Here is a 24,889-nt window from a genome sequence, read left to right as displayed (position 1 = left end):
GTTAATAGAACCTGGGGTGGTGTTATTAATTTTCATGATGCTGTGCTGTACTGCCCATATTTCCAACCACCTTGTTTACTGTCGAATTGCCCTTGCAGGACTATTTGTTGTTTGTTTGTTTTATAACTCTTTGAAATATGTCTCCACTGTTGAGGTGTCGTTACCCTGGTCAGGTCTTTCTGACTTCAGCAAGCGTGCTGATAAGATCGGTGTATAGAATTTTGGCACACGCAATCTGTTTGCGGCTTTTCATGGCTCTGACCTACATTTCTTTTTTATTGGAGTGCCAAGAAGTGCAAAACATTCTATGCTGTTACTGTATGTTGGAGTTGAATTGCTCCTCCTAGCGGCTTGTTGAAAACTCTTAGCATTTGCCATAAGTGATGGTCCTCTAACTCCAGTCTAAATGCTCTTGTAGTTTTGAAAATCTGAAGGTCCACAATATCGGAAAAAATGGTTAGCAATTGCTTACTGTGGTTTTAATTTATTAATATCATACAGGAAAATGTTCAAACTTGTGGAACGTCAGCTTTAGAATCCAAGAATAGTTAAAAACTAAAACTTAGCTATATATAAGATTGTAGTAGCAAAATCACTGATGATTTCACTCTAAATTTTCATTAAAATGAGTGTTCACATGTCAATTGATTTACTTTTAACTCTGTATAACAATATTACATATATATGAACACGAAATAAGATATCCAAAACAGCCTAAGACTCATGGGTTTATTGTCCAAAAGCGTACATTAGACTGTAAAAACTGAAGGTTTCAAAATTGCGTTATTGACTTGTTTCTGATGTTTCCTAGTTTGGATACTCAAGTCCCAGTCATGTCTGACAGTGCAGATGGTTTATGGAAGATAGCTACAATGCCTCAGGTGGTGAATTGCATTGAGATTTAAGCTAGGTTTGTTCTCAGCAAGCATCTCTTAAACATAAATGATGTGTGGAACACTGATAAAGCTCATGAATATTAATACTAGGTTATTACTACCATATTTTCCTAATTCTTAGACTCAAGCTTTTTGTTGCTGTTGTTTCAATGAGCAAAAGTTATTTGAAGGTACTATAGGAGATGAGGCCATTGAGAGGCCATCTACAATTCCTTTAGATTATTGCAAGTCACCTTTTACTGTGTGCACATACGTAAGCTCTGACTCAGCAGCTAACGCTTGCTGAAAGCCCTATCACTTCCTAGTGACTGCCAAAACCACGTACATTTGTTTGAGACTTTTCTGAAGCGGCTGATAATGGAATATGGAATCCATCTCCCTTGGGGTACTGTAAACTTAAATTAGCGTTGGGCTTAACCTGTGAGAGCTGTTTATTATCATCTGAGAAGTGCAGCTCTCCACTGACAAAATCATTTTCCAGGGCGGGCTTTTTATAGCAGCCTACATATTTCCAGAGTGATGCTGTGCAGGGTAGATTTGTTAATGCACGTATTAGGAGATAAAAATACCTTTTCTGGGCTCAGTCAGGAGAAATATAATTGAATAAACTGCTGGAGGAGAACATATAAGAAACTCATGTATTTAAGGAAATGCTTCTGATTTTAACCAAAAATGTAAACGTAAAGGGCTTTATTTGATGGCTTGAGCTGCACAAATAAGTTTTTATCTTCATGCTATTGAATTACAGCATCTGTTCTGTTTCCTGGTTTACTTGATAGTTTTATCAATTGCATTTGCTTATGCTGATTGTTGCTAAAGCACTCAGCAACCAGACTTAAACAGGCAAAAGGTGAGTTACAACATTATGAAACCTCTTTAATCCATTTTGAAATTAGAAGACAACAACAATAAAAAAAAAAAAAAACCTGCAGATGTTCCACTTATCTAAACAGTGTACTGACTGGTTCATTTTAATCTGTTGGTCACAGCTCTAAGTCTCCATCTCCAGTTTCTTGTAGTTGGGTTCTATCCAAATTATTACAGATGGTTCTGCATATTAGAGTATTTCCAGTGCCTCATCCTGTATCTCATCCTGGAATGGGAGGAAGAAAATGCATTGATGAGAGCTGCTGCCTGCACTAAGTGACCTAAACAGTTCATGCTTTTTTTTGTTGTTTTTTTTTCTTTTTTTAGTTTTCCATTTTAAGGCTGCAGCATTGCAGCATGGGTTCAGTTTTATTCTATGCCTTTATGCATTTTACATTTCTAGCAGTGAAGCCTGTATGGCAGCTAGTTTTTTCTTCTCTCTTAGGAGTTTAAGTATTTTGTGTGTTCTGAGGCTGTAAATAAAAGTAGTGGTGTTCATGTCCTTTCCCCTGACTGTAGAGTGTATCCCATGCTGTCAGAAAGACAAGCCTGCTTAATGTTAGCTAGTGTTAAATGATTTTTTTGCAAACTTAGGCCAATAGCACTTATCTACCAGGAGAAGGTTATTCTTGGTCAATAGGGAGGATTTTGTGAGGTGAATAGAAGCATGCCAGAAAAAAATCAGTTCTCTGTAAAGACTGCTCTTCTGTTACGATATTAGGTTCTAGATATCTTTACAGGGCTCTTAATCATGATGCAAAATGCTGCTGATGTATGCTTCAGCATCCTTGGTGTTATCCTGTTTGTCCCGTTCCAGAGTTCTGGGCTGAGCTTAGGCTGAATGTTTTCAAGAGCAGCTGGAAAATGAAATAAAGCAGAAGTAAAACCCTTATCCACATGAACAAATAGAGGTAAAATAGGCAGTGAAGAAGGGACTGTGAAATATTTGTGTTGTAACTAAAGCTGCCCCAAGAATAAGGGTTCTTAAAATATTTTTCATGTAATTAGAGTTGGCGCTATGAGAGAAGGAAGGAGGAGGGAAAATAAGAAAAGAAAATGACTGCTTTGGTTATGCTTTTGTGAGTGGTTTATGAGGTTTAGGACTTTTTTTTTCCTATTAGTTCTTGTACTGATAACTGGGGTTTGAAAGGCTGCCTTCTGGAAATCGGATATGCTGAGGATTTCCTCATCTATCTTATGAGGAGGCAGCTATTTTTTAATCTCATGCTGTTAACTGTTTCTTTTGTGGTTTTATTTTGTTTTGAGTGTCTTGCATTAGCCCTCTTCAGTTGGCTGGCGTGCCTCAGTGCGTAATGGAAAGATTTCAGTTGTCAAGTGCAAGTGCTTTTGTCCACTGGATGTTGCATCAGATAGTCTGTAACAGTCTGATATGCTGGCCTTTTTTTTCTCTGGTTGGGGGTATAGATGCTATTTCTTTTGGCAATTTGAAGTCACTACTGCTGGCAGCTGCCTCTAGGTTAGGACTGGCTTTTCTGAAGCATAACAGGATAAATGTTGCTACATAAATGCAGCTAGTTGCAGGTGCCAGGTGTAAAAGGGATGGCTTATTATTATTATTATTACAGGGCACAGAATTCAGTTTGCAAGGCTAGATTGAGGAAAAGGTGGAAAAGGAGATCAGAGGCCTTCTAACACTAAAGTAGGTGTTTAAGAAACAAAACAAAATTAGCATGCATTTTCAAAGTTCTTTATAACCAGTTTTGCTTACAACAAACTGCTGTCATTTATACCTTCTGAAATGGGTTTGTGTTAAAATGGATCTCTTAAAACCAGTACAGCTGGACGAAGGCTGAAATGCTGGTGTCCTTGGTTTCCACACACCCTCAGTGAATTCTTTTGTTTCTTAAATCTTCTGGATTTTTCCCATGTATCTTACAGTTGAATTAATACTTTTTCTAAAGTGTTCCTGTTATTTTTCTTCATGTTTTGTTTTTCTAGGTCAACTGAACAAGCTAGAAGGGCTGAAAACCATTGCCATCACAACCAACGGGATCAACTTAGCCAGACTGCTGCCCCGACTGAAGGAGGCAGGCGTGAATGCCGTTAACATTAGCCTGGATACTTTGGTCCCAGCTAAATATGAATTCGTTGTCCGGAGGAAAGGTATAGGCTTATCACCTAAGGCAATGTTGTTAACACTTATAGTACCGTTGTGAGTTGCTTGGTTTGTCTTTCACACTCAGTTGTTCTGGGAGAGAGATGAGTTACTACCATTTTGAGGCTAGGGAAAACAACCTCCATGAGCAATTTTGATGGTGACTTTCTTTCTACAGCCCTTAGAGAGGCAGAGCCTCTTCAGTCAGAGCTGGGAGAGGCGGAGAGACTCAGCTCACCAACAGGCAGTGGGACTGTGCCTACAGCTGCCAGTAACTGGCTGAGTAACAGTTAGTAATGGAAGTCAAGAGGACTCTGCAAATCTTGTGCTGGTCTCATGTCACTGTTCTCTAACATTGTTCAAAGATCAGGTTTTCCCACTGTAGCAGCCAAGGACTAATATGCCACAAAAATTAATTCCTTTGTCACAAATAGCAGCAGTTTCTGAAAGTTATGATTGGGATGTGCTAGCTGTGGTTTCATTTGTGATTAGTGGTGTTCCCTACAGCACTACATTTTAATAGGACTAAAAATAAACTGCGCCTGCATTCATTTGAGGAAGGCTGCTAGCTTTGTAACTTCTCTCTGATTGAGCTAGTAATTCCAGACACAGTTTCAAAAATGCTTAGATATGTCCAGTGTTACCCGTTCTTGTTTAATGAATCCTAAAGTTCCTCACGAAGTTCAGTCATAAATGTTTGAGCTTCTTTCCAGCCTAAAACTGATAGTCTTGTATCATTCTGTTTCTGTGTAGTAATACAACTTTGTCAGTCTGTGACCTGGTAATTCAGACAAAACTTCCAGGTAGCCACTAGATGGTGCAATAACCTAAGCTAAGTGTATGTGGCAAGAGCTGAACAAATCTGGGATGCTGTGAAAAGTAATTTCAACATTTCACAGAATCACTCCACTATCAAATTGAATTTCTGCTGACAGGTGTAGAAAGGGGTTCTTGTCTACAGTCTCTCTGGGAGCGCTTCTTCAGGTTTCTACTTCACGGTGCAGAAATCTGTTGCTGTCACAAATCTGACTGGAACGGTATCCTTCCAGCTTAGGCTGTTTTATTAATGTGATTGTGTCATGGCATAATTGGCATGCAGAGAAATATCTGGGAGTATATAATCACAAGCAGGTGTTGACTGTGCTCTTTTCCTCTGCCCTCTGCATTTGAATGTTACCTGATTTGTGACATTCACTGGAAACAGGACCCTCATTGCTACTGCAGTGGCAAATACTTCTTCTCCTCTTTAAAGATAAAAAGACTCTAACCACATAGAATGAAAATGCTCTCATAAATAGCATAGAGAATGAACAGGGAAACTTCTGAGTCAGTATTTTTTAAAGAGGAAAATAGATTCTAGATACTTTTTTTTTTTTTTTTTTAATCAAAATCGGGTAAAAAATAGCATTGCTGAGTGGTTTTATATATTTTTTTTTTCCTTTTGTTAAGGGCTGAAATTATGTAAAAATATTTTTAATTGTTTTTGAGGGTTTTTATTTAATAGGAGATTTCCAAGTATGGAATGAGCAGAGAATAAAGCGTCTGCCGTACTGTGCTACCCTGTCTCGTGTGGCAGTTCCAGAGGCTTCAGGATATAGCTGTATTAAGGTGAGAGGGATTCCTGGTCATAGACTCCAACAGTCTGGTAATTTCTGTGGAAGGCAAAGGTGTCGTCTAAGTGGAGCTACCCAGGAACTCAAGAAACTTGAAATAATTTTTTCTGCTCCTCTGGAAACTCGTTCTAAGGTTTTGATTTTGTATCTTTAATGCAGATTACCTGCATTACACCTGCTTTTATTCCCAAATGGTTGGGGTATAGAGAACAGCTGTGAGGTGATCAGAGAGATCACTGATGAGTGAAAGCAAGTTAGAGGACCATAAGATTTCTTCTATTCCCTATCTACTACATTCCAAGGGATGAATAAATTAAAAGTATTTGGCATTGCACGAAGCCAGTCTAACCTGCTTCGCTGTCTGTCCCCTCTTTTTGTTCAGTACAAAGAAAATGAGATGATATGTTACTGTAAGTAGATCATTAAGCATTGTCTCGAAACCTTTGTTCTTGCAAGGATGAAATGTTGGGAGGTGTTGTCCCACATGGGATAATTCTGGATGTGGTGAAGAATCTCTGCAGAATACTGCTTGCAAGCACTGTAACTGTGCTAAAGTTGGCTAAGGTTATGGTTCAGAAGAAATTTGAAAAGATGAAAATACTGAAAATTTGTATTGGCTGGAGCACGGGGTAGGTTGTAATGTTGAACTGTGAAACAAAATGTTGAGAACTTTTTCTGTGTCTGGACAATCTTTTCTGACACAATGACATCTAGTACTCATTTTTGCTCTCAAGTTTTGAAATATTTCAGATTTATTCTGTTTGCAATTCCATTAACACATAAGGATTTTGATCTAGAAGGGAAGCTTCATCAAGTACTTTATGGCAATACAGATAAACTCCTAACAGCTTTCCAAAAATAAAAATAGAAAACAGTTAACTTTAAAATATGAAATGCAGTTACAAATTTACTTATTACTCTATCAATTTTTTATTTTAAATAATTACCCTGCTCCCTAAATCTTTTAGTGGAAACAAGCTCGTAATGGTTGTTAATCAAAATAGTGTTTTTTTTGGTAGAGGTTTTTGACAGCTGTTATAAACAGCATTCTTGTGCTAGAGTAGTAAGAGGTAAGAGACTGAACTGGTTAGAACATTAATTTGGATGCATTGCAAGCTGTAGTCTTCTTCCATACCTTTACGTGCCTACTTGTTTGGGGTTTTTGATGCTTGCTAGTGATTGCTTTCTGTCCTTTTTAGTTGATTTCAGTTTCACCTTTCTGCAATCCTGAAGTTGCACATAAGATTTTCTGAGCCGTTGCAGAGCTTTTTGATCCCATTCATGGCTCCGGGATGCGTTTACAGCAAGGTGTCATCTCTCATGCCATATTCAGTGCACAAACTTGTTTAATTGGAAGGAAAGCTGTCACCAGTGCTGCAGACTTCCTGGGTGCATGCAAAACAACTAGGTGATGGAGAAGGGTGAGAAGTTATAACTTCAAACAGTTGTTTGCGTTAGTTACTTTAATGTCCCCTCCTTGCTCTTCACCTCTTTTTGCATCCAGGAGTAGCATTGTGACCTGTTCATAAAGTGATTAGTGTCTTCTGTTTTCCCGTGTCCATGCTTGATATCTTTACCAACCAGGAAGCAGTTAAGTGAAACCTGCACGTCTCTCCTTTTTGTTCTGATCTGGAACACATTAAGTATCACGCACACACAGATTATGAAGTGAGCTATTTTTATTGAAGCTATGATCTTCTCACCAGAGAACCTGAGTTTCCACTAGATAAGAGATAGGGAAAGGAGGCTGATGGACCTACCCAGAAAAAGGTACGAATAACAACAGCACAGGGATTATCAGCACAAGCTCCGAAAAGATACTGCCCCTTTGCTAGCATATGTAAACTTATTTGCTGTTGGAGGCTACAGCTGTGGGAGGAGTTGCTCAGTCTCATGCAGTGGTTTGTCACCTGAGGTTGGAGAGTAAAAGAGGAAGGGTGCTCAGTCGAGTACATAACTGGTTAGGAGAGATGTTCACAAACACAATACTAACAGCTGTGCACATCCACTCACCAGAAATGTACCCAATGGTTAGCAGCTTTCCATTTCATTCTTGCTACTATCACCTTGTTTCTCTGCCAGCTGGTGAGTGTGGCAGGGAAGGAGCAATCTGTCAAACCTAAACGTGATATCTCAATGAAAGGTCTTAACTTTAAAGTTGACAGAAGGTGTGGTTTGAATGAGGTGATTAAGAGGTTTCCCTAAAGGCCTTTGGAATCGTGAAATTACATACCTCCTTTTTTTTCTTTTTTTTTTTTCTTTCCTGTGTAGGAGGTGCATGTAGGGGGAGAAAGTGCTTGCTCTTAATTAACTCTATCTCTGTGTCTGGGAGCAGTTGACAGGTATAGACCATGCTAAAGGGTAGTGTGAGTCTGGGCACTTCATTCCTTGAAGTCACTGCAGCTCTTGACACATCTAATATGTTTTCAAAGGCCAAAAGACGACTGAGTTGCTTTCCTAAATGCTCTGACCCATGCCCCCCACACATTGTGGTCACCAAATCCACATGTTCGAAGTAGTCATAAAATGATGATCCTGTAAAACACTGCTTGTGAACTCTAAAGGATCGTCAGTAGCTTTGGGAAACCAATTTCATCTGTAGGTAGGGATGAATGGGGAACTAGGGGGCTTTTGTTGGTTCCTAACTCTGCTTCTCCCCACGTGCACTTTTAGAAAGATCCTTTTAAATTCACTTAGCAACAGTGTAAGTATCTGATTCAGACCAGTGAGATTCTGTTGTTTTAGCAAAGACACATGTGCTATTATTATCAAATAAACATGAATTTAGTATTCTTTCTTCATTGCATCTGGAGGCAATTCACAAACGTTTGCCACTCCCTTTAAGAAGGACACAATACAAGGCAAAGCTTAAGTATGGGGGACTGGAGAGTCATATGTTAATGATATATGGACGTCCAAAGATGGAAAAAAGCATCCCAATATTTTTGACACAAATACTTAGTTAACAAAAAAAATTATCTCACTGACTTGACCATAGTAACACTGGCAGCCTTTAGGGGAGGGAGAGTGTTTCCATGAAAGTCTCTCTGCAGCTCATCGTACTTTTAACACAATACCTTCTGAATTGGATTGTTTTTTATTTGTCATCCTTTTGTCCTCTACCTTCTTCTGTGTTCTGTTTTTATACAAGAAAAATGATCTTATCCCTTCTATATCTTAGGCTTTCACAAGGTAATGGAAGGAATCCACAAAGCTACTGAACTTGGCTACCGTCCTGTTAAGGTAAAGGCAGTGTTTATTTACTCTGGAACTGTTGTTTTACCGTAACTTGTGATAAAAGTTACAGCTCACCTGATGAGGAATTTGTTCCCCCCTACACCTCTCTGAATAATTTTTGGTAAGTCTGAAGATCACATCATGAGGTGATGGGGAAATTCATATTACCTGAGGCAGTTGAGGATATGGGTTCACGCTGCCACAAAGCCCATTGACTGCCTAGCTGCAGGCTCCAGGGTGGTCCTGCTCTGTGCTTACCTCCTCCTACCCCCTCTGTAGAGTTGGCACTTGTCTGACCCAGCTGTGAACTTTGCCAAGGGAGTTAACAGGCAGAAAACAACCCTGCAGAAAGACATAAATTTTCTCCTAGTTTATCTCCATCAGCTGCTCACAGCAGACTCTGATGAGTGCCAGAGAAACAGGCAAAGGGAGTTCTGCTTTGGGGGTGCAGGTAGAGCTGCTTAGCTGTAACATAAAACTTCACTTAACTCAGCTGTTTGCAGTTCTGCAGCTGTAGTTCCCCTCTGTTTCACCAGTGTTTTTTAAGATCAAATATGTGTAAGTGGCATAGGCTATAGAGCTATGCAAAGCATTTAAAATGAAACTGGGTTTTAGGCTTTTCCTGCAAGATTGTAAGACTGATGGCATTCTACACTTGTCTGCCTTGCTAACAGGGAAGAGATAAAGGAGATAAGATAAAGAGGAGAGGACCTGAGGCTCTTTATGATCTTGGAGGTCTTTTCCAGCCTTCATGATTTTATGACTATTCATGAGGATAGCAAAAAAAAGCTCAGTTTTAATCTCCCTTTGGAGGGAGGCATAGCTAGCTGTCCTGCAGCCTATGAGTGCAGAGTGCTCTGTGAATTTATCTTGGTCTGGGGCATTTTCCTGTGGTCTGCCGAAAAGAGTGCTATAGAAGCTCCCCTGACAGTGCTTTTACAGAAGCTGTACAATGTGGGTCTAGGGAATGAAGCTGTCATTTTAGACAGCAAAACTGTCATGCATTAGATGGCTAAGACAGTCTCTGTGTTATGTAGCTTTAACTAGCATGGCAAAAATTGTTAGATTGGATGTAAAAAATTAAAGGTGAGTTTGACAGAAACAATTGTCTGTACCATTTCAGTCCTTCCAACTTCTCTCTTTTCTTTTGAAATAAATTGTTCTTTCCATCTACTTTGTGTTCTGCAAGGACTACAAAACCTTCTGTAAAATGTAAGGAAGTCATGTTCTGCTCACTAATTTCAGGTGTCTGCTTTTCCTGCAGGTAAACTGTGTGGTTATGCGAGGCTTCAATGAGGATGAACTGCTGGGCTTTGTGGAGTTCACAAAGGATCTTCCCCTGGATGTGCGGTTCATAGAATACATGCCCTTTGATGGTAAACAATCCTCTGAGATTCTTTGTGGCATGTGGTGTGCTGTGGGTATATGTGAATTCGCTTGGGGCTATTTACTTCTTGGGCTTGTCTCCAGAAGTTTTGATGAGCTCCTTTGGGGGATTAGGAATTGCCTTAAGTTTTATGTTGTGTCTTTTACAGTTTATGCATCTTCCCTGGCTTTGTTGGAGAAGGATTAGTAGCAGGATTACTTGGGACTGGGATGCCTACAGGGAAAACTGAGAGTTGTGGAGAAATGTAAAGGTGGTTCTTTTCTAATTAAAATAAAATCCACAATCTAAAGTAGTGCTGGTTTTGTTAATTCTAGGCAATAAGTGGAACTTCAAGAAGATGGTGAGCTACAAAGAAATGCTTGATACAATTAAACAGCGATGGCCTGAATTGGAGAAATTGCCCTGTGAAGCTTCCAGTACAGCCAAGGTGGGGATAGACAGAACATATGAAATACACTCCTACTCTTTCCCCTCTTCCTGCCCCACATTACTTAATTCTGACAAGTTCAGTATTTGTATGTGACAAGCAAAGCTGTTTTGTTTTGTTTCTAATTTTTTTTAAAGTTAGAGTGTAGTAATTGTGGGATTTTGGTGGGATGAGTGCCTGCATGTGGTTTGGCTCTTACTTAAAACACTGGTCATAATCTTTACCTGTAGAAACACAATGAGTTCATTAGATGCCTTGGACCCATATAAAGAATGGCAGGATTATATCCTGTATTCACAGCTTTTGAAACTTCTGGCAGTCCAAGTTTGTGTGTCTGAATAAACATTAATAAGCCTGATGAACCAGTTGTTCAGTGAAATAACATTGCTTTGGAGTGTGCAGTGTCACATTGGGAATTTCTAGCCTGTGTGAATCTGTGTCTCGTCTGAGTAAGAAAATCCATTTTAGCATCACCTACCAGTTGATAACTACAAGAGCAAATGTAACAAGTTCGTGAATTTCCAGGAGAAAGGAAAGGGTAGAATAGGCTGGAACACCTGACAAAACTGACTTCAGTTTTTTGTCTTGCGTGACCTTAGAACCAATGAAGTGTCTTCTGGTCTTTGGGCACAAGGAGCTTTTAAAAATGAGGAGTCTAATATAAACTTCTTTTTTTTTTTCTCCCCTGCATTTCTTTAGAGTTATAAAGTGCCACATTTCCAGGGACAAATCAGCTTCATTACCTCCATGTCAGAGCACTTCTGTGGATCCTGCAATAGGCTGAGGATAACAGCAGATGGGAACCTGAAGGTTGGTGGTGAAACATGGTTCTCTTTTTGCTTTCATGAAGCTTAACTGATGTTGAAATTTTCCCCTGAAAAGTAGCTGGGATGTAAGGTAGCTGGTAATAATTAAGCATCTTTCCTTCCGAACTCCAGCTTATCTGTCCTTCGATTTGTTGCAGTATTTGTTCCTGTTCAAGTTTCCTGGGCTGTTAGGGAACTGTTACATCATGTTTTTTGGTTTCTCTGTTTTGCTAACATAGCTAACTTCAGTTGTAAAACATCGGTTTCAAGGCCAGTAAATATAAACATTTATTTAAATCTTTGATTCAAAATCATCTTAAACATGTGACAAGCAGATGATTTCCCGCTTAAGAGAGAAGAGTAAAGATCCAAGCAGCTGTTAGGGCTTGGATTTTTTGTTCCCCAAGGATCCTGTCCTGTTTCACCAAACATCATCTTGGAACTCTTCTCATTCAAGAGCAGGCAGTACATTTGCTCAGCGGCTGTAGAAAGGGGAGGGATAACCATTTCCTGCCACGTTAAAACTGGCAGTTTCTGGGGAAAAATTAAAGTTTTCAATTAAAAATTGGCACTTACACATTGTCACCTGATATTGACAACAGCTGTGCTGCTGTCTAATGTCATATGACCGAGGCAGCCTGAAGGCCCAATGAGCTTAGGTTACGTAAACTTTTCAGGCTGTCTGTGTGTGGACATGGAGAGAGAGAAAGAAAATCTCCATAAAGCTTTTTCTCTAATAGACTAGACCTCTTCAGAACTCTTTACTTTGAGGTAACTGAGAAATACTTGTAAAAGATGACATGCAGTATTAATAGAACCGAACCTTAGCTGTATGATAGAGAACAACAGAGCCCTAAAAGTAGAACTAGAAGGATGATGAATTGAGGTTTGTATGGTAAAGCAGACTGATGAGGTCTGGAGAGAGAGCAGGGGAAAGAAAAGAGTAGCTATCCTATAAACTGGAGCCAGACTATGAGAGTTGATAGTCAAAGAAGTGTTCTGATGCATAATATCGGCATTTTCCAGCATGGTATCTACTCGGTTAAAGGAGAAAAAGAACTAAATTTAATAAAAGCTCACTTCCTGTTTTAGATAGGGTTGTGTCAGTAGATTTTCCTTTCTGAGGAAGTCAGGCTTATGCAGTCAAGCATGTAAAAGGTAGCCATGCTTCTATGTAGGTTACTGTTTCAGTTTTCTGTCACGGTTTTTAACTTACTAGTTCACTTCGGTGAGACTTTGTGGAAGGGTTTACACATGAAATATACGCTTCTCTGTCCCACTTCCTTAAAATAAATGATTTGTCTCAGGTGATGAGCTCAAAAAACTATTACTAGACTGCTTCACCCCCAAAAAGAGACAAGCAACAGGTGAGTGATGTTAAGGGATTCATAATTCCCATTTAAATTTCCAGGTAAATTGTCCTTTTTAGCTTTATGCCTTCCACCTCTTTGAGGGTATGATCTGTTGATTCAAGACCAATTACTGAGCAAAAATGCGTAGTTGCTTTTCTAGTGCTCCACAGAGGGTAACGACACAAGGTTTTGATGATGCAGTCACATCTTAAAAGTTACAGAAGACACATTTATATTGTTCTGCTTTAAAACTACTGCTGTAATTAAAAACTGAATCCCCAGAGTGACTCATGGTTTATCATTAGGATCAGTATGGACATGTGTTCAGAAATCTCTCAGCATCTAAAATCTGAATCCAAGAAAGGACATGGTTGTTGGCTTCATTAGTCAGCTGTCTATCATGTACCCATGGCTTCTTTCCCCAGTATCAGAGTAGTGAAAGGGACAAGTAGTTTCACAGCATTACTTCACAATGTTAGCAGAGTACTGTACTGACTTGCTAGCATAAACCTTCCTAATCTCACTGCATTGATCCTACTGGAATTGAATTAATTATTTGGTAGCCTAGTAAACCACTGCTTAATGTTGTCAAGTGGCAGTTATACTTAATCCTACTAATAGTGAAATGTGTGTTTTGTTTCAGCTCATTCTGTCCTTAGCCACAAATAATCACTGGGATGTGCCTTCCCTTTAAGCTGACCATGGAGAGCTGCTCTGATTGTCTTTGCTTGCTTACCAGCCAGGACGCCAACCTTTAGAACAGTGTTATGGTGTCACCTTCAGAGCCTGACAACTGTAGGAGTCTGTGCAATAAGAGAGTGTTGTCCTAGGTTGCAGCCATGCAGCTGAACGGAGACTGCTACCTCACAGAAATCTCTCTTATCATTGACCTAAACCTTGTGTGTTGCAGGACTGCTTATTTTAATCTTTCTCACTTTTGTTTCCTTGGGTTGGCTGCAGGTGTGCCTTTTTGGGAGTTCAGAAGTGTCCTTGAGAGATCACCTACGGTCGGGTGCCTCGCAGGAAGAGTTGGTTGAAATAATTGGAGCAGCAGTGAGCAGGAAAAAGAAACAGCATGCTGGTAGGTTTGCTGGATTGGAGAAATAATGGCAGTGACCAGGGCAAAAAGTGTCCTACTGCAGTGGGATGCAATGACTCAACAGTAGAAGGAGGGAAGGAAAAGGTTCTTGAATGGGGTTGCATTACTTAAAGAATGTTCCCATCTGATAAAAGAGCATTTTCTGCTAGAAAGTTGGTCCTTTTCCAGTTGTACAGTTACTCCAAAATTTGGGTGCCAGTTTTGAATTTCCTAACCCTCCACAAGACCTGGAACCCAGACTGTCTAGCAGTCTTTCAGACTGATTTTTTTCTTCAAAGAGGTGCAAATACCACTGCTAATGATCACAACAGCAAAGCGTAAAGCTAAGCAGAAATTGATGGAGTTGCACCAGATCCCTCTTTTCCAAACACTAGCATTCTGTAAAATAAGTACTGAAGTTAAACTGAGTTGTCAGTTCAACTACTTTCTAGAAGTGGAGACTCCTTTTTTGAGTATACAGAACTGTGTAGCTACTCTAGTGCTCTGTATAAGGTAATGACACTTAAAAAAAAATAAAATAAAATTGCTTTGGCCCTTTTTGTCTCTTGCACGTTCTGCCAGGTTAATAACAGGTGTTTTTGCTTTTTTGTAGTTATATGTCAAACAAATTTAAAAGAAGTTTGTAAGCCTGAGTATAGATTTTCTTGCAAAATGTGTTGCTCTTACCCAGATTAAATAGTACCTTATAAAGGTGTGTGTGATTGATTCCTTTCCATTCAGACCATTCCTTTTTGCATTTCTGATTTGAGAAGGAGAGGGGGGAGTGTTCTCCCATCTGGTAAAGGCTTTTTGGCCATCAACGACATTTATCTGGCACTTTCTTCCTCTGACTTGTGTTAATCCCAGTATTATCCTTGAGGCCTTTTGTGATTAGACCTCTTTGACCAGGAACACTGTTAATAGCTTACCTCTAGAACTCATATAATTAACTGGTTAAGAAATAAGGTAGTCCTGAGTTGTTTGAATTCTGTACTAGATGGACTGTAATTCAGATTGTGAAAAATGTTTTCTGAAAAGGTTCTACAGTACAATAGATACATAGTAGCTGGATGCTTGGAGACTGTGGCAGCAATGTTTTTAAATATCATGCTCGATTCTTCCTCCCCTAGTTCCCTTCATCTTTATTTAGCTTTGGTTTTCCTAGCGTGCAGGTTGCACTGTGAAGAGCAGAAACCTAAATATATAAACCAGATGCATGAATTAAACCCTAAAAAGCTAGGATTTTTATGTGTTCCTTATTTTATTTCTAGGCATGTTTAACATTTCCCAGATGAAAAACCGTCCAATGATCCTGATTGGTGGGTGACAAATCAGTACGTAATAAACATACCATGATTTTGTTTGGTTTATGTCTTTGGGGGAGCAGAGCGGATTGGGCTTTTAATTCTTGTACAGTTCTGCTTTAGGTTTAGGCAGAGAAATGGGTTTCTTAAAATGCAGTTATGGTTAAAATTAAGCTGAAGTTGAAAAGAAGGAAAGGTTTTGTGACTCTACCAAGCCTTATATGATCTTCTGACTGAAAGCACAGATTGTGTGTTCTCTAATTTTGAAAGTGTATTACTTTTTCCAAAGGGAAATAGCTTCCTCTTTCCTGTCTGCTTCCTTTGTATTTAACAACAATAATATAATAATTAATAGGGCAGTTTGAGGTGAGCTTTATGAAATTTACCAAACTGTAATATGAACATAAAGGATGCAGGGCTTATTTTTGTTTCTGAATTAAGAAATTCAACTTTGATCACATTATATAGAAGCAGGGACATGACAAAAATGCAAGTTCTTATCTCCCTGCTTCTTTACTTTGGAATTCAGAAACTGCATTTTCTTTCTTTTTAAATGGCCTCCTAACGTTTAAAGGGCTTAGAGTGTAACTTTTTAAACTGTAGTATCTGCTATGTCACCAGTCCTGGGGGAAAGAGCTTTTTTTCCTTGTTAGGTCCAGCAAAGATGTTTGCTAACAGACAGAGCTTCAAGCAGAAGGGACCATGACTGAAGTAGCACTAAAGAGGATGCTCTTACAATTTTAGCAAATACCTTTTACTGTGTTTCTGCCTCTTCTGTACCTACTTTTCTCCATTTTGTACTATATCTATCTTTGCAAATACCTGTCATTTTCAGACAACTTAAATGTTTGTGAGAGCTAGCTCTGTGAGATGTATTGGACATTGTTCTGGTGGTTTTTTATCTGTGAAAGGAAAAAAATGCAGCAAAGGTGGAAGAGAGAGAAACATTAAATATCAAACCCAAACTCTCATTCTCCCATTGATGCTGTGGAGCAGGTTAGCTACTATGCAGCTAAAAATACAGCCTTTAAAACGAGTTAGTGTACTGGGAAGGGTAACGTGCATTAATTGGCATGTCTCTGCTTTGCTACAGGAGATATACTAACTGTTGTCTTTTAAAGCAAGACCCTACTGCTTTTACTTCTGTTGCCTTTATTGCAAAATACATTCTTCCAGGAAAAGGGGAAAGAACTATTGCTTAAAGTGTGTACTCACTTGTTGCAAAAAGAAAATCTGTATTTTTTAAAGATGATGGAAAATACTACCTTACATTTCTGACAGTGTACTGGAACCTACATAATTTTACAAGATGCTTTTGGGAAAAAAAAAGTTTTGAGAAAATACACTCCAAAATTAACATTCATAGCAATGTTTGGGTATGTACAGATCAGACCTACGTAATTGCCTTTTGAAAAATATTCTGACTTTGTCTAACATACAGTAGGAAAGAGCCTGTCCAGGTCCTCCCCAGCTGTTCCATGTCCCTCTGAGACTAACTGCTGGCAGTCTCTGCATCAGTGGTGCAGAGTCCATAACTGGAGATGAGTAGAGACTCTCTTACTATGCCACATGGGGAATCAGTAGGAGATTTCCTAATGGTGTTTTGAATTATTTACAAGCTTCAAATAATGCTGGCGTGCAAGTAGTCAGTGGAGAGAATATGGAATTCATTTAAAGAAACTTAATGAACACTGTGGAAATCACTGGTTTTGCTAGTCCCAGTAAGCCAAAGCTGATCTCTTCCCTACACTGCAATTGGCTGGTTCTTTGCTGTAATGTGGTTTGTATCATATTTCCCTTCACTGAACTAGTCCTTTCAGCAGGTTGTTCTTCTCCCAGGTTCACTTCAGTTATGGAAAGTTCATCTTTAAGTATCTCCTGGCTTCTTTTTTTCCACCCTTGACACAGTGCTAGCTGGAATCTAACACGCTTAACTTCCATGTGCATTAGTAGGCTACAACAACAGGCAGTGTGTCAGATACATACAGTTGTATAATGCAACTGAAACTATTTCTACTGCTGTAGAAAATAATTATCCATTTTTTATTTATATGAGCAAGATGTGAAGATGAAGATAAATAAGACAAAGAAAAGGTAGGTTGTTAGGAAAAACAAATGTCTTGCATGCATTGCTCTCTATTGCTCTATTTTTACTTCCTACTCGAGCAAACATTACTTCTGTCCTCCCTGTTCCCATGGCTTTGTGCTTAGCCTATGGAACTAGGTACTTACCTGCCTCCACAGTCCAGCTTTTCTTGGAGACAAGGTACTCTGCAGAGGTTTAGCTTTGAAGCTAATCATGGAAAACAGAAGAACAGAGTACTTTGAGTTCCTGGCTTTTTAAAGGAATATTCAGATTAACCTCTGCTGTATATAAAGGGAAAGAAAAGAACAATAAGCACAATTTTCTGTTCTTCTACAGCAGAGCGATGTTGCATTCAAAACATTCTTGTTTACTTAACCCATTCCTTCTGAGGGTAAATACATTACCACTTAACTTACAAGAATCTTAATTGTGGTGGATAGGCCACCAGCTGTGGACCTGAAAGTGCCCATGCCTGAATTTATATACACTTTAATCACAGCAATAATCTATATGAAATGATTGATTAAACTTCAGCAATTGGCATTTTCAGATCAACAGTTGGAAGGTATTCTGGTTGAGAAGGATTTAAGTGCATCAGTCTCTTGTTATGGCAGTGTCTGGGACTAACAAGGAAGAGATTTGTTTTTTTTGAAACAAAAAGGTGAGGAATACAGCCAGTGTGTCACCCACGTTGTTATTGCAATATGGACAGTCCAGCTGTAGGTCTGGGCAGTAGAGGTAGCTCAGCAAGGTACTCCAAGTTCCTCACAGTAGAGCAGAGAGAACAGGAACTCCAGAAGAGAAGGCTGGTTCTCAGTGAGGCTGAGAAACTAGGGTTTAGCCACTTACCTCTAGACTGCTTTCTCTGTGCTTCTTTTACAGATCACTTCTTTCATGTGAAAGACTTCTTCTGTCTTGACGCTTGGCATTAATCCCTGTGCAGATGCCAAAACCAAGGGATTAAATGGTGAAAAGGGCAGGAGGGCTTACTACCTCTCTGCCAGCTGGGAGCTATGCCAGCTCAACTTGGAATGTAGCTCTAAGTAGATTTAAAATCTGTCAATGAGGGGAGTGTGATTTTTCCAGTGCTTAAACTTCAGCTGTCATTAATGCGGTAAGAGCTGGCAGTAATAAGGAAGGTTCTCATCACAGAGCCACCCCGTGAGCTGTAGTTGGTGCAGTTACAGATGGTGCTTCTGGTCCCTGCTGTCCTCAAGCACTGCCATGACCCTTCTCTGCATAATGAAGCAGTAAAAAGTATGTGCCTGTGCTGGGAGAAGGTGTTTGGAAAGGAGGAACCGAGAACTTGAGGGCTAGAGTTTTGTACTTACAATGCCAAGCTTTCACAAGACAACTGGAACTGGGAGAGCCTCAAATGAGATACTGTGACTTGCTTATCTTTAGGACTGCATTCTTCTAAGCTTTCTTCACTGTTATTTCTCAGGAAGTGTTTATGCTTTTTGAAAGCAAGTTATTTCCTCTTGTCAGGGACCATGAAATAGGTGTTTTAAGTGCTGGCGTTTATGTTAACAAAACAGCAAATTCTGGCACACTGGTAAGACAGAAGAGAAGAGTGGATGGTTGCAGGCTTCTTCAAGTTTTTGTAATGCAGGAAGTCCCAAGCAGTGCTCTGACAGGGTTCTCAGCTATTGTAGACTTAGCTTTGCTTTGCTTCCTGGTTAGTAACACACCCTCTTTTTTTTTTCTTTTCTCTTTTTCAGAGCCTGTATTGCTGTCATTCCCACTACGCCAAGATGCCCTGCAGTATCCCCCAAATTCAAAACAGTGGGGCCACACATCTAGCCACTGGCCAACTTTGAGAGCAAGTTTATCCAAACAAATGGAAAAAGCATTACTGAAAAATAAACTTCCAGGACAGCTTATCCTGCCAGTATCTCACCCAGAGCAACAGTGCTACATAAGGACAAGAATTCTACAAACCCAGCTGAGAGGCTTCTGTGTCTTCCAGGAGGACCCGAGCTCCACATTTGACACGAAGTGCCTTGAGGCTTCTCCTGTTGGCCAAGTTTCTGTGGACTGTCAGCTCAAAGAGGCAAGTCCAGGATCTGAATTCTGTACCAGGGATTCAGCATCTTGCTCCGACGTCCCTCGTGCCTCGGATAATTTGACTCACACTGATGAGGAAGGACGGGCCACCATGGTGGATGTCGGAGGGAAGCCGGATTCCAGAAGAAGGGCTGTTGCTGGTGCTGTTGTCCGCCTGGGTGAGAAGGCATTTGGGATGGTGAGGCAGAACCAAATGAAGAAAGGGGATGTGCTGGCAGTAGCCCAGATTGCAGGGATTCAGGGAGCCAAACTGACCAGCCAGTTGATCCCATTGTGTCACAACATCCCTCTCAGTCACGTGGAGGTGTCTCTGAGCCTGGACGAGGCCCGGTGCGCAGTGGTGATCCACTGCTCCTGCCAGACCTGGGGGAAAACAGGTGTGGAGATGGAAGCTCTGACAGCTGCCAGCCTGGCTGCCCTGACTGTGTATGACATGTGCAAAGCAGTTACTCACGACATCGTGATCGAGGAGGTGAAGTTGCTCAGTAAAACAGGTGGGCAGAGGGGAGACTTCTCAAGGGCATAGAGCATATCCAGATACCTCCAGCCCTCCAGGTAACCACTGCTCACACACAGCTGCTCACATTATCTGCGCCACTCAGCTGTGGTAGGCTTGGAGATCTCAGTAGGTATAGCACACAACTCTGTCAGCTTACTGCTGAGTGAACAGAGGAGCCACTTACCCCAGCTGTTGAGGATGTGTGTTTTTTAGAGGACAGACTTCTCCACTCAGCCAGTAGTTCCATTTCAGTGTCCTCACCATGAGCTTGAACAAAGCTTCCTAGTTATACCACAGAGGGTTTTTTTTCTTCATGCTGTGAAATATTCACAGCTGCTGTCATCACACCATGCAACTGTGAGCTCTGGAAATGAAGGAAGTGCTGAAAGTACTGTTATTTGACAACTATTTTTAAGTCAAGGATTAGGATTTCAGAGTTCTTTCTGTCTGTCTGTGCCTCCATCCCCGCCAGTTGCATTTAGAGAGTGATAGTAAGAAGAAAACAGCTCTGGGACCCTACCACACAGCAGAGATTAAAGCTGAGGAACAGCTAGGGTCAGAGAGGCAGCTCCCATCCCTTTGAATTGGTATTGCTTCCCTTGCCCACAATTGGGAAACACCCACCTGTCAGCTTTGAAAGAAAAAAAGAGGGCAGCTGCCCAGCTCTCTGCCGTAAATGCTGTGAAATGATCTAAAACAGAGGGTTGCTGGTGTTAGAATTATTTTGCTGATCTGAAAGGTAAGTTATGCAATTTTGGAAGCGTATTGCAGTGTTCTGACCTTAGCACTCAAATACATTGAGGCACTGTGTCTGCACTCTTAAGGGCTTAATTATATCAAGCATGGAAGTAGGTGTCAGCTCGCCCTAACTTTAGACTAAACTGTCACACCAAGCCCCAGAAGGTTCCACTTTTTCCTTCCTACAACACAGCTCCTAGCAGCCAGCAAGCTGCGTGGTCCTGACAGCCGAGACTAAGACCAGTAGCAACTTGCTTGGAAGAACAGGAGAGGTGCTGTTGCCCCACCTGGAGAGTTTTCCTGCACGATTTTTTAACTTGATTTCATGAAATCTTCTGACCTTTGAGCATTTAAGTGGCCCCATGTTAAGTAGCTGAGGGGGGGATTATCAAGTAGCTCTATATAGTTTTGATAATTGACTATCCTAGATATTAATTAACATTGTTTTGTTGATATAGATTGATCCTTTTTTAAACACTAATTTAAATGCACTAAAGGGGAGGATGTTTTCAACCTTGTTTTATGTGTTTTCTAGTGTTTATGGCTAATGTGAGCTCCCATATGATTCAGGATTTTCCCTTTCAATACAGAGTCAAAGACAACTCTAAGTTAAAGAGGTTACTGGAAAAGTGTCTTAAACTTGGCAAGTAGTTGCTTCTCATGCAATAAGATTAAAATGTGAGCATCAGGAAAGCACATACCAGTCACGCACACCCTGCTTGCTTAAAGTAAGCATAGGTTTAAGCTAAGGAGGCAATAGGTTACATTACAAATGTATTTGCTTGTGCACTACAAGTCTCATACAGTGGTTAACACAGAAGGAGCTTTGTCCAGAGCAGATTGATTTTTTACCATTGTTACTGAGGTAAGGCACACACAGCAGCTGCTGAGCAAGCTCAGAAAAGGAGGAGAGACTCTGGGAAGCCTGATAAGAGAGGTGCCCAACTCCGTAACCATTTGTATGCCTACATTCAGTATTGTAGTCCTGATTCCATCAATGTCACTGATCTGTCTGTAAATCAATAGTAAGTCAACTTAACATTGTACAGGAGATATATAGTGAATTATCTCTCTGTGTGGCATCAAGCCAGGCAAGAAGCTGCAGGTCCTCGCTCCCAAAGAGGCTAAACCATGCTTGCTTTTGAGGAGATTGCCAGGTATCTCTGCTAGCTGAAGCACAACTGAAGAACAACAAAAAAGCCAGTTGCCTTCTAGGTTACAAAGGAGCAAGAAACCCAGAGTGGCTTTAGCTAACAAAGGAGACTACAAAGCAGTAACTGGAAGAAAGAGCACTTCACCTTTCCTATGACTGCATCGAGGAACACACAGCTCCCAGGTTGTGTGAGGAAGCTGAGCGAAGAACTTTAGGCTGCCTACAGCCAAGACACCATGCCACCTTCTGGGAGGTGCCACCTTCTGCAGCACACACCTACCTTCTTGCGGCACTGTGGAGGCTTCCCCTGCAGGACACACAGCCTGACTGCACCAAGCATTTCAGCTCACCCTGCAGCGACAGCGCTCATCAGTGGAGCTGCTGTGCACAACAGCTTCCCTCATTTGGCACAGAAGCAAAGCCTCTGGAAAAGGAAGCACGTCTGGAACCTGCTAAGGTACTGCCTCACACAGGCACTGCACTAACCCCCACCACGCACAACGCACCCTGCCCTCCCTGCCTTCACCCAGCCTCCAGCTAGTTTTCAGAGCTAAAAGGAAACTAGGCAACTCAGTAGTGATAAAATGAGACTTTGGGGCATGATTCTTCGGCTTCTGAGAAGTTTGCTGTCATGCTGTAAAGCTCACACAAAGGACTTGAGGCCCTACAAAGCACACGCATGACTGCCATGCACATCCCACTACTTACGCACACATCACTACATTTTCTTAGGTTGAGAGTGAGTGGAAGCTTCAGACGAACAGACTTTGGTGCCATTTTATGCTCATGTTTGTAGTATAAAGTCTTGAAACTATGCACATTTATAGATAATGAAGCCAGCATAAGTCAACAGAATATTTTGCAAGAGAAACAAGCTGGTAGCACTGTATGTTTCGGTGGTTCTGGGTGGGCTATGGTGTAAGACGTTGATGAATACTTTTTGGAGGCTTGCTTTTTTTTGTGTCCACTGTTTTTAATAAATACTAGTTGTTCCATGTGATTTTGAATGCGCTTTTCATTCATTCAAATAAACCTTTATGTTTTAATCCATAAGCTTCTATAAATATTTAACTGAGGGTGAGCACCAAAACAGGCTTTATGTTGCCATGATTAGTCAGCAATTAGTAGCTTCCCTACAGTAGTAAGTTATCTTGACTGATCTCTTGCAATTTCATTGTTGTTGTTGAATGAAACTCAGCTCTATTTGGCCCTTCTTAAACTGAGTAATCCTGTAGATTTAGCATCATAATTTTTCATTTCTTATCTTTAACCCATCTTCTCCCACTTGCCTGTTCTGAGCCAGTGGACACATAATGTAGCACTGCTTTGTGCTGCAGTCACGTAAGAAACTGGTACCTCAAGCACTCTGACTCTTAGCCTGAGGAACCACAGACTGAAACGGCCCCAAAATGCTGCAGATCCTGGAACCATAGCACAAAGCTCTATACCCCCCTTTCTAGGGGACACTTCCTAATTTGGAAGTGAATTTTTGTCAATTTAAGCAGAAGAAACAGAGTAAAGCATTAGCCCACCACATCCTTCTCCTGGAAGATGCCCTAAGAGCAGCAGCAGCACCGCTACCACCATACACACCAAACCCAACTGGAACACAAAGTGTTGCTGATCGTGGCAGCCCTTACAAGGCACCATTTGTCATTTCCTCCAGAAAGGTCTCACTTGTCCCAGCTAATTTCCCATTTGTGTTTTATTGTCAGTTCCCTGCCAATGCAGCCTGCATCTTCCTTCGTGGCCACATCCTGAGGCTAGCCACCCCACCCTTAGACTGCCCTGGAAAAAACTGGATGCAGAGACTAAAAGGGAAGCCAGCAGAAGCTGGTCACTAAGTATTCATGAAGCCATGAACTGTGTCAAAGGGAGCAGTGCTTTCAGAAAAGTGCTGGGGGAAGAAGAGCAGGGAATAGAAGTAAGGCATGGCCTGAAATACCTTAGAAAGGGACCTCCTTTTCCAGAACAGGAACCACTCAAACCATACCCTAAAAATAACAACAGCTGAACACTAAAAATGGGGACAAACTTTTAGCTATTTTAAACCACTGGTGACCTGCAGTAATTCTTCCTAAGTCCCTAAAGTTACTCAGCTTTACACAGGCTTTGACTGAACAGAATCTGGTCCCACATCCCACCCCCTCCTTGGCCTGTAGCTCGTTTGTGGCTCCTGGCTGCCTCAGCAACACTTATGCAGGCGTGTTACAGCTTAAAAACGCCTGTAACTTCGTGTGTGTGCTTTGGCCAGGACCTAGGACTGCTAATTAGTTAAATAGAAACAGTTTACTTCCCTCCATTTATTACAGACTTGTTCCAAGACCAGCTTAGCATTTCAGCAAAGGTGAAAACAGGAGTTGCTGGGTGCAGTGGGCTAAGCAATTGTGGGGTTTTTTGTTTTTTTTTTTTTTTTTTTTTTTTTCCTTGATGCTTTAGCATGAAGTCTCAAAATGTGTCTCAAAATCAAGTGATCTGATGATGGCAACTCCTGACACATCTGGCACACTCCCTGGAAAGGCACAGGGTGGAGTGGCTTAACCCTTTTTCACAAGCTGGGCCTGAAAGGCTTTGGGTGAGCTCAGTGCAGGCTGTCATAATAAGAGCACATTTTCATTGTGGTCACAAGAAGCCTATGCAGCAATAGCTGAGACACAAATCCAGCCAGTTCTACCTTCCTCTCCCTCCGTGCTGCCATGGCTGGGTTTAGAAAGCCTTGGGTTTAGCACTTCTAATTTTGAACTCATCCTACTTGCTCCTTTGATGAGGAGACAGTACCCAAAATTGTAGTGGTTAAGCGGGGCTGAGTACAAGTTTACTGGAAGGGCTGGATGCCCTTGGACACTCACTCGGAGCAGAGCTGTGCGACAAACCGAGTATTGCTCAGCTCCACTTTCACAGCCCAACTGCAAGGGCAGGGCCGTCACCAGGCAAGCTGCCTAATGGCTGTGGCTCTCCCCAGTGCCACGCACACAACTTCTGCTCCATCTTGCTGCTGCCAAGCTTCACCTTGCATGGCTGACTTGGGTTTCCCCAAGCAACAACTGTTACAGATACCATTGCTTCTTTAATAGCCTCAGCAGAAGAGGGCAGAGTTTATCCTCAAATTCTGGACAGCCTGCGCGAAACCAGAAGATCTCCATCCTTCTAAGCTGTTCCCACACAGACTTAGTCTCAAACTTCTCTCCTCTATACCCATGACACTTCCAGGGCACACAACTGAAGAGAGGCAAGGCCAGCAAAAGCAAGGTTTCTGGTTCCAC

General features: G+C 41.1%; 1 protein-coding gene across 4 annotated transcripts in view; it reads left to right on the top strand.

The window, feature by feature from the left end:
* MOCS1 (molybdenum cofactor synthesis 1) overlaps positions 1-22,617 on the top strand; it is a 32,087-nt gene extending 9,470 nt beyond the window's left edge. The window contains exons 4-11 of one of the 4 annotated variants that reach the window (XM_032184700.1): positions 3,723-3,887; positions 8,674-8,735; positions 9,994-10,105; positions 10,431-10,543; positions 11,243-11,353; positions 13,662-13,782; positions 15,051-15,098; positions 18,891-22,617. In XM_032184700.1, coding sequence (XP_032040591.1) covers positions 3,723-3,887; positions 8,674-8,735; positions 9,994-10,105; positions 10,431-10,543; positions 11,243-11,353; positions 13,662-13,782; positions 15,051-15,098; positions 18,891-19,762 — 1,604 coding nt within the window. In that variant the 3' untranslated portion in view covers positions 19,763-22,617. Of the gene's footprint in view, positions 1-3,722; positions 3,888-5,427; positions 5,488-8,673; positions 8,736-9,993; positions 10,106-10,430; positions 10,544-11,242; positions 11,354-13,661; positions 13,783-15,050; positions 15,114-18,890 lie in introns of those variants that run through there. The other 3 variants (XM_032184701.1, XM_032184699.1, XM_032184697.1) reach the window with 3 other exon arrangements.
* The last annotated feature ends 2,272 nt before the right edge of the window (positions 22,618-24,889 follow it).

The sequence above is a fragment of the Aythya fuligula genome, chromosome 3 (genome assembly GCF_009819795.1).
Source record: "Aythya fuligula isolate bAytFul2 chromosome 3, bAytFul2.pri, whole genome shotgun sequence".
Lineage (NCBI taxonomy): Eukaryota > Metazoa > Chordata > Aves > Anseriformes > Anatidae > Aythya > Aythya fuligula.
The sequence above is the reverse complement of the archived record's forward strand: the minus strand, read 5'-3'. Positions and strand labels throughout refer to the sequence as shown.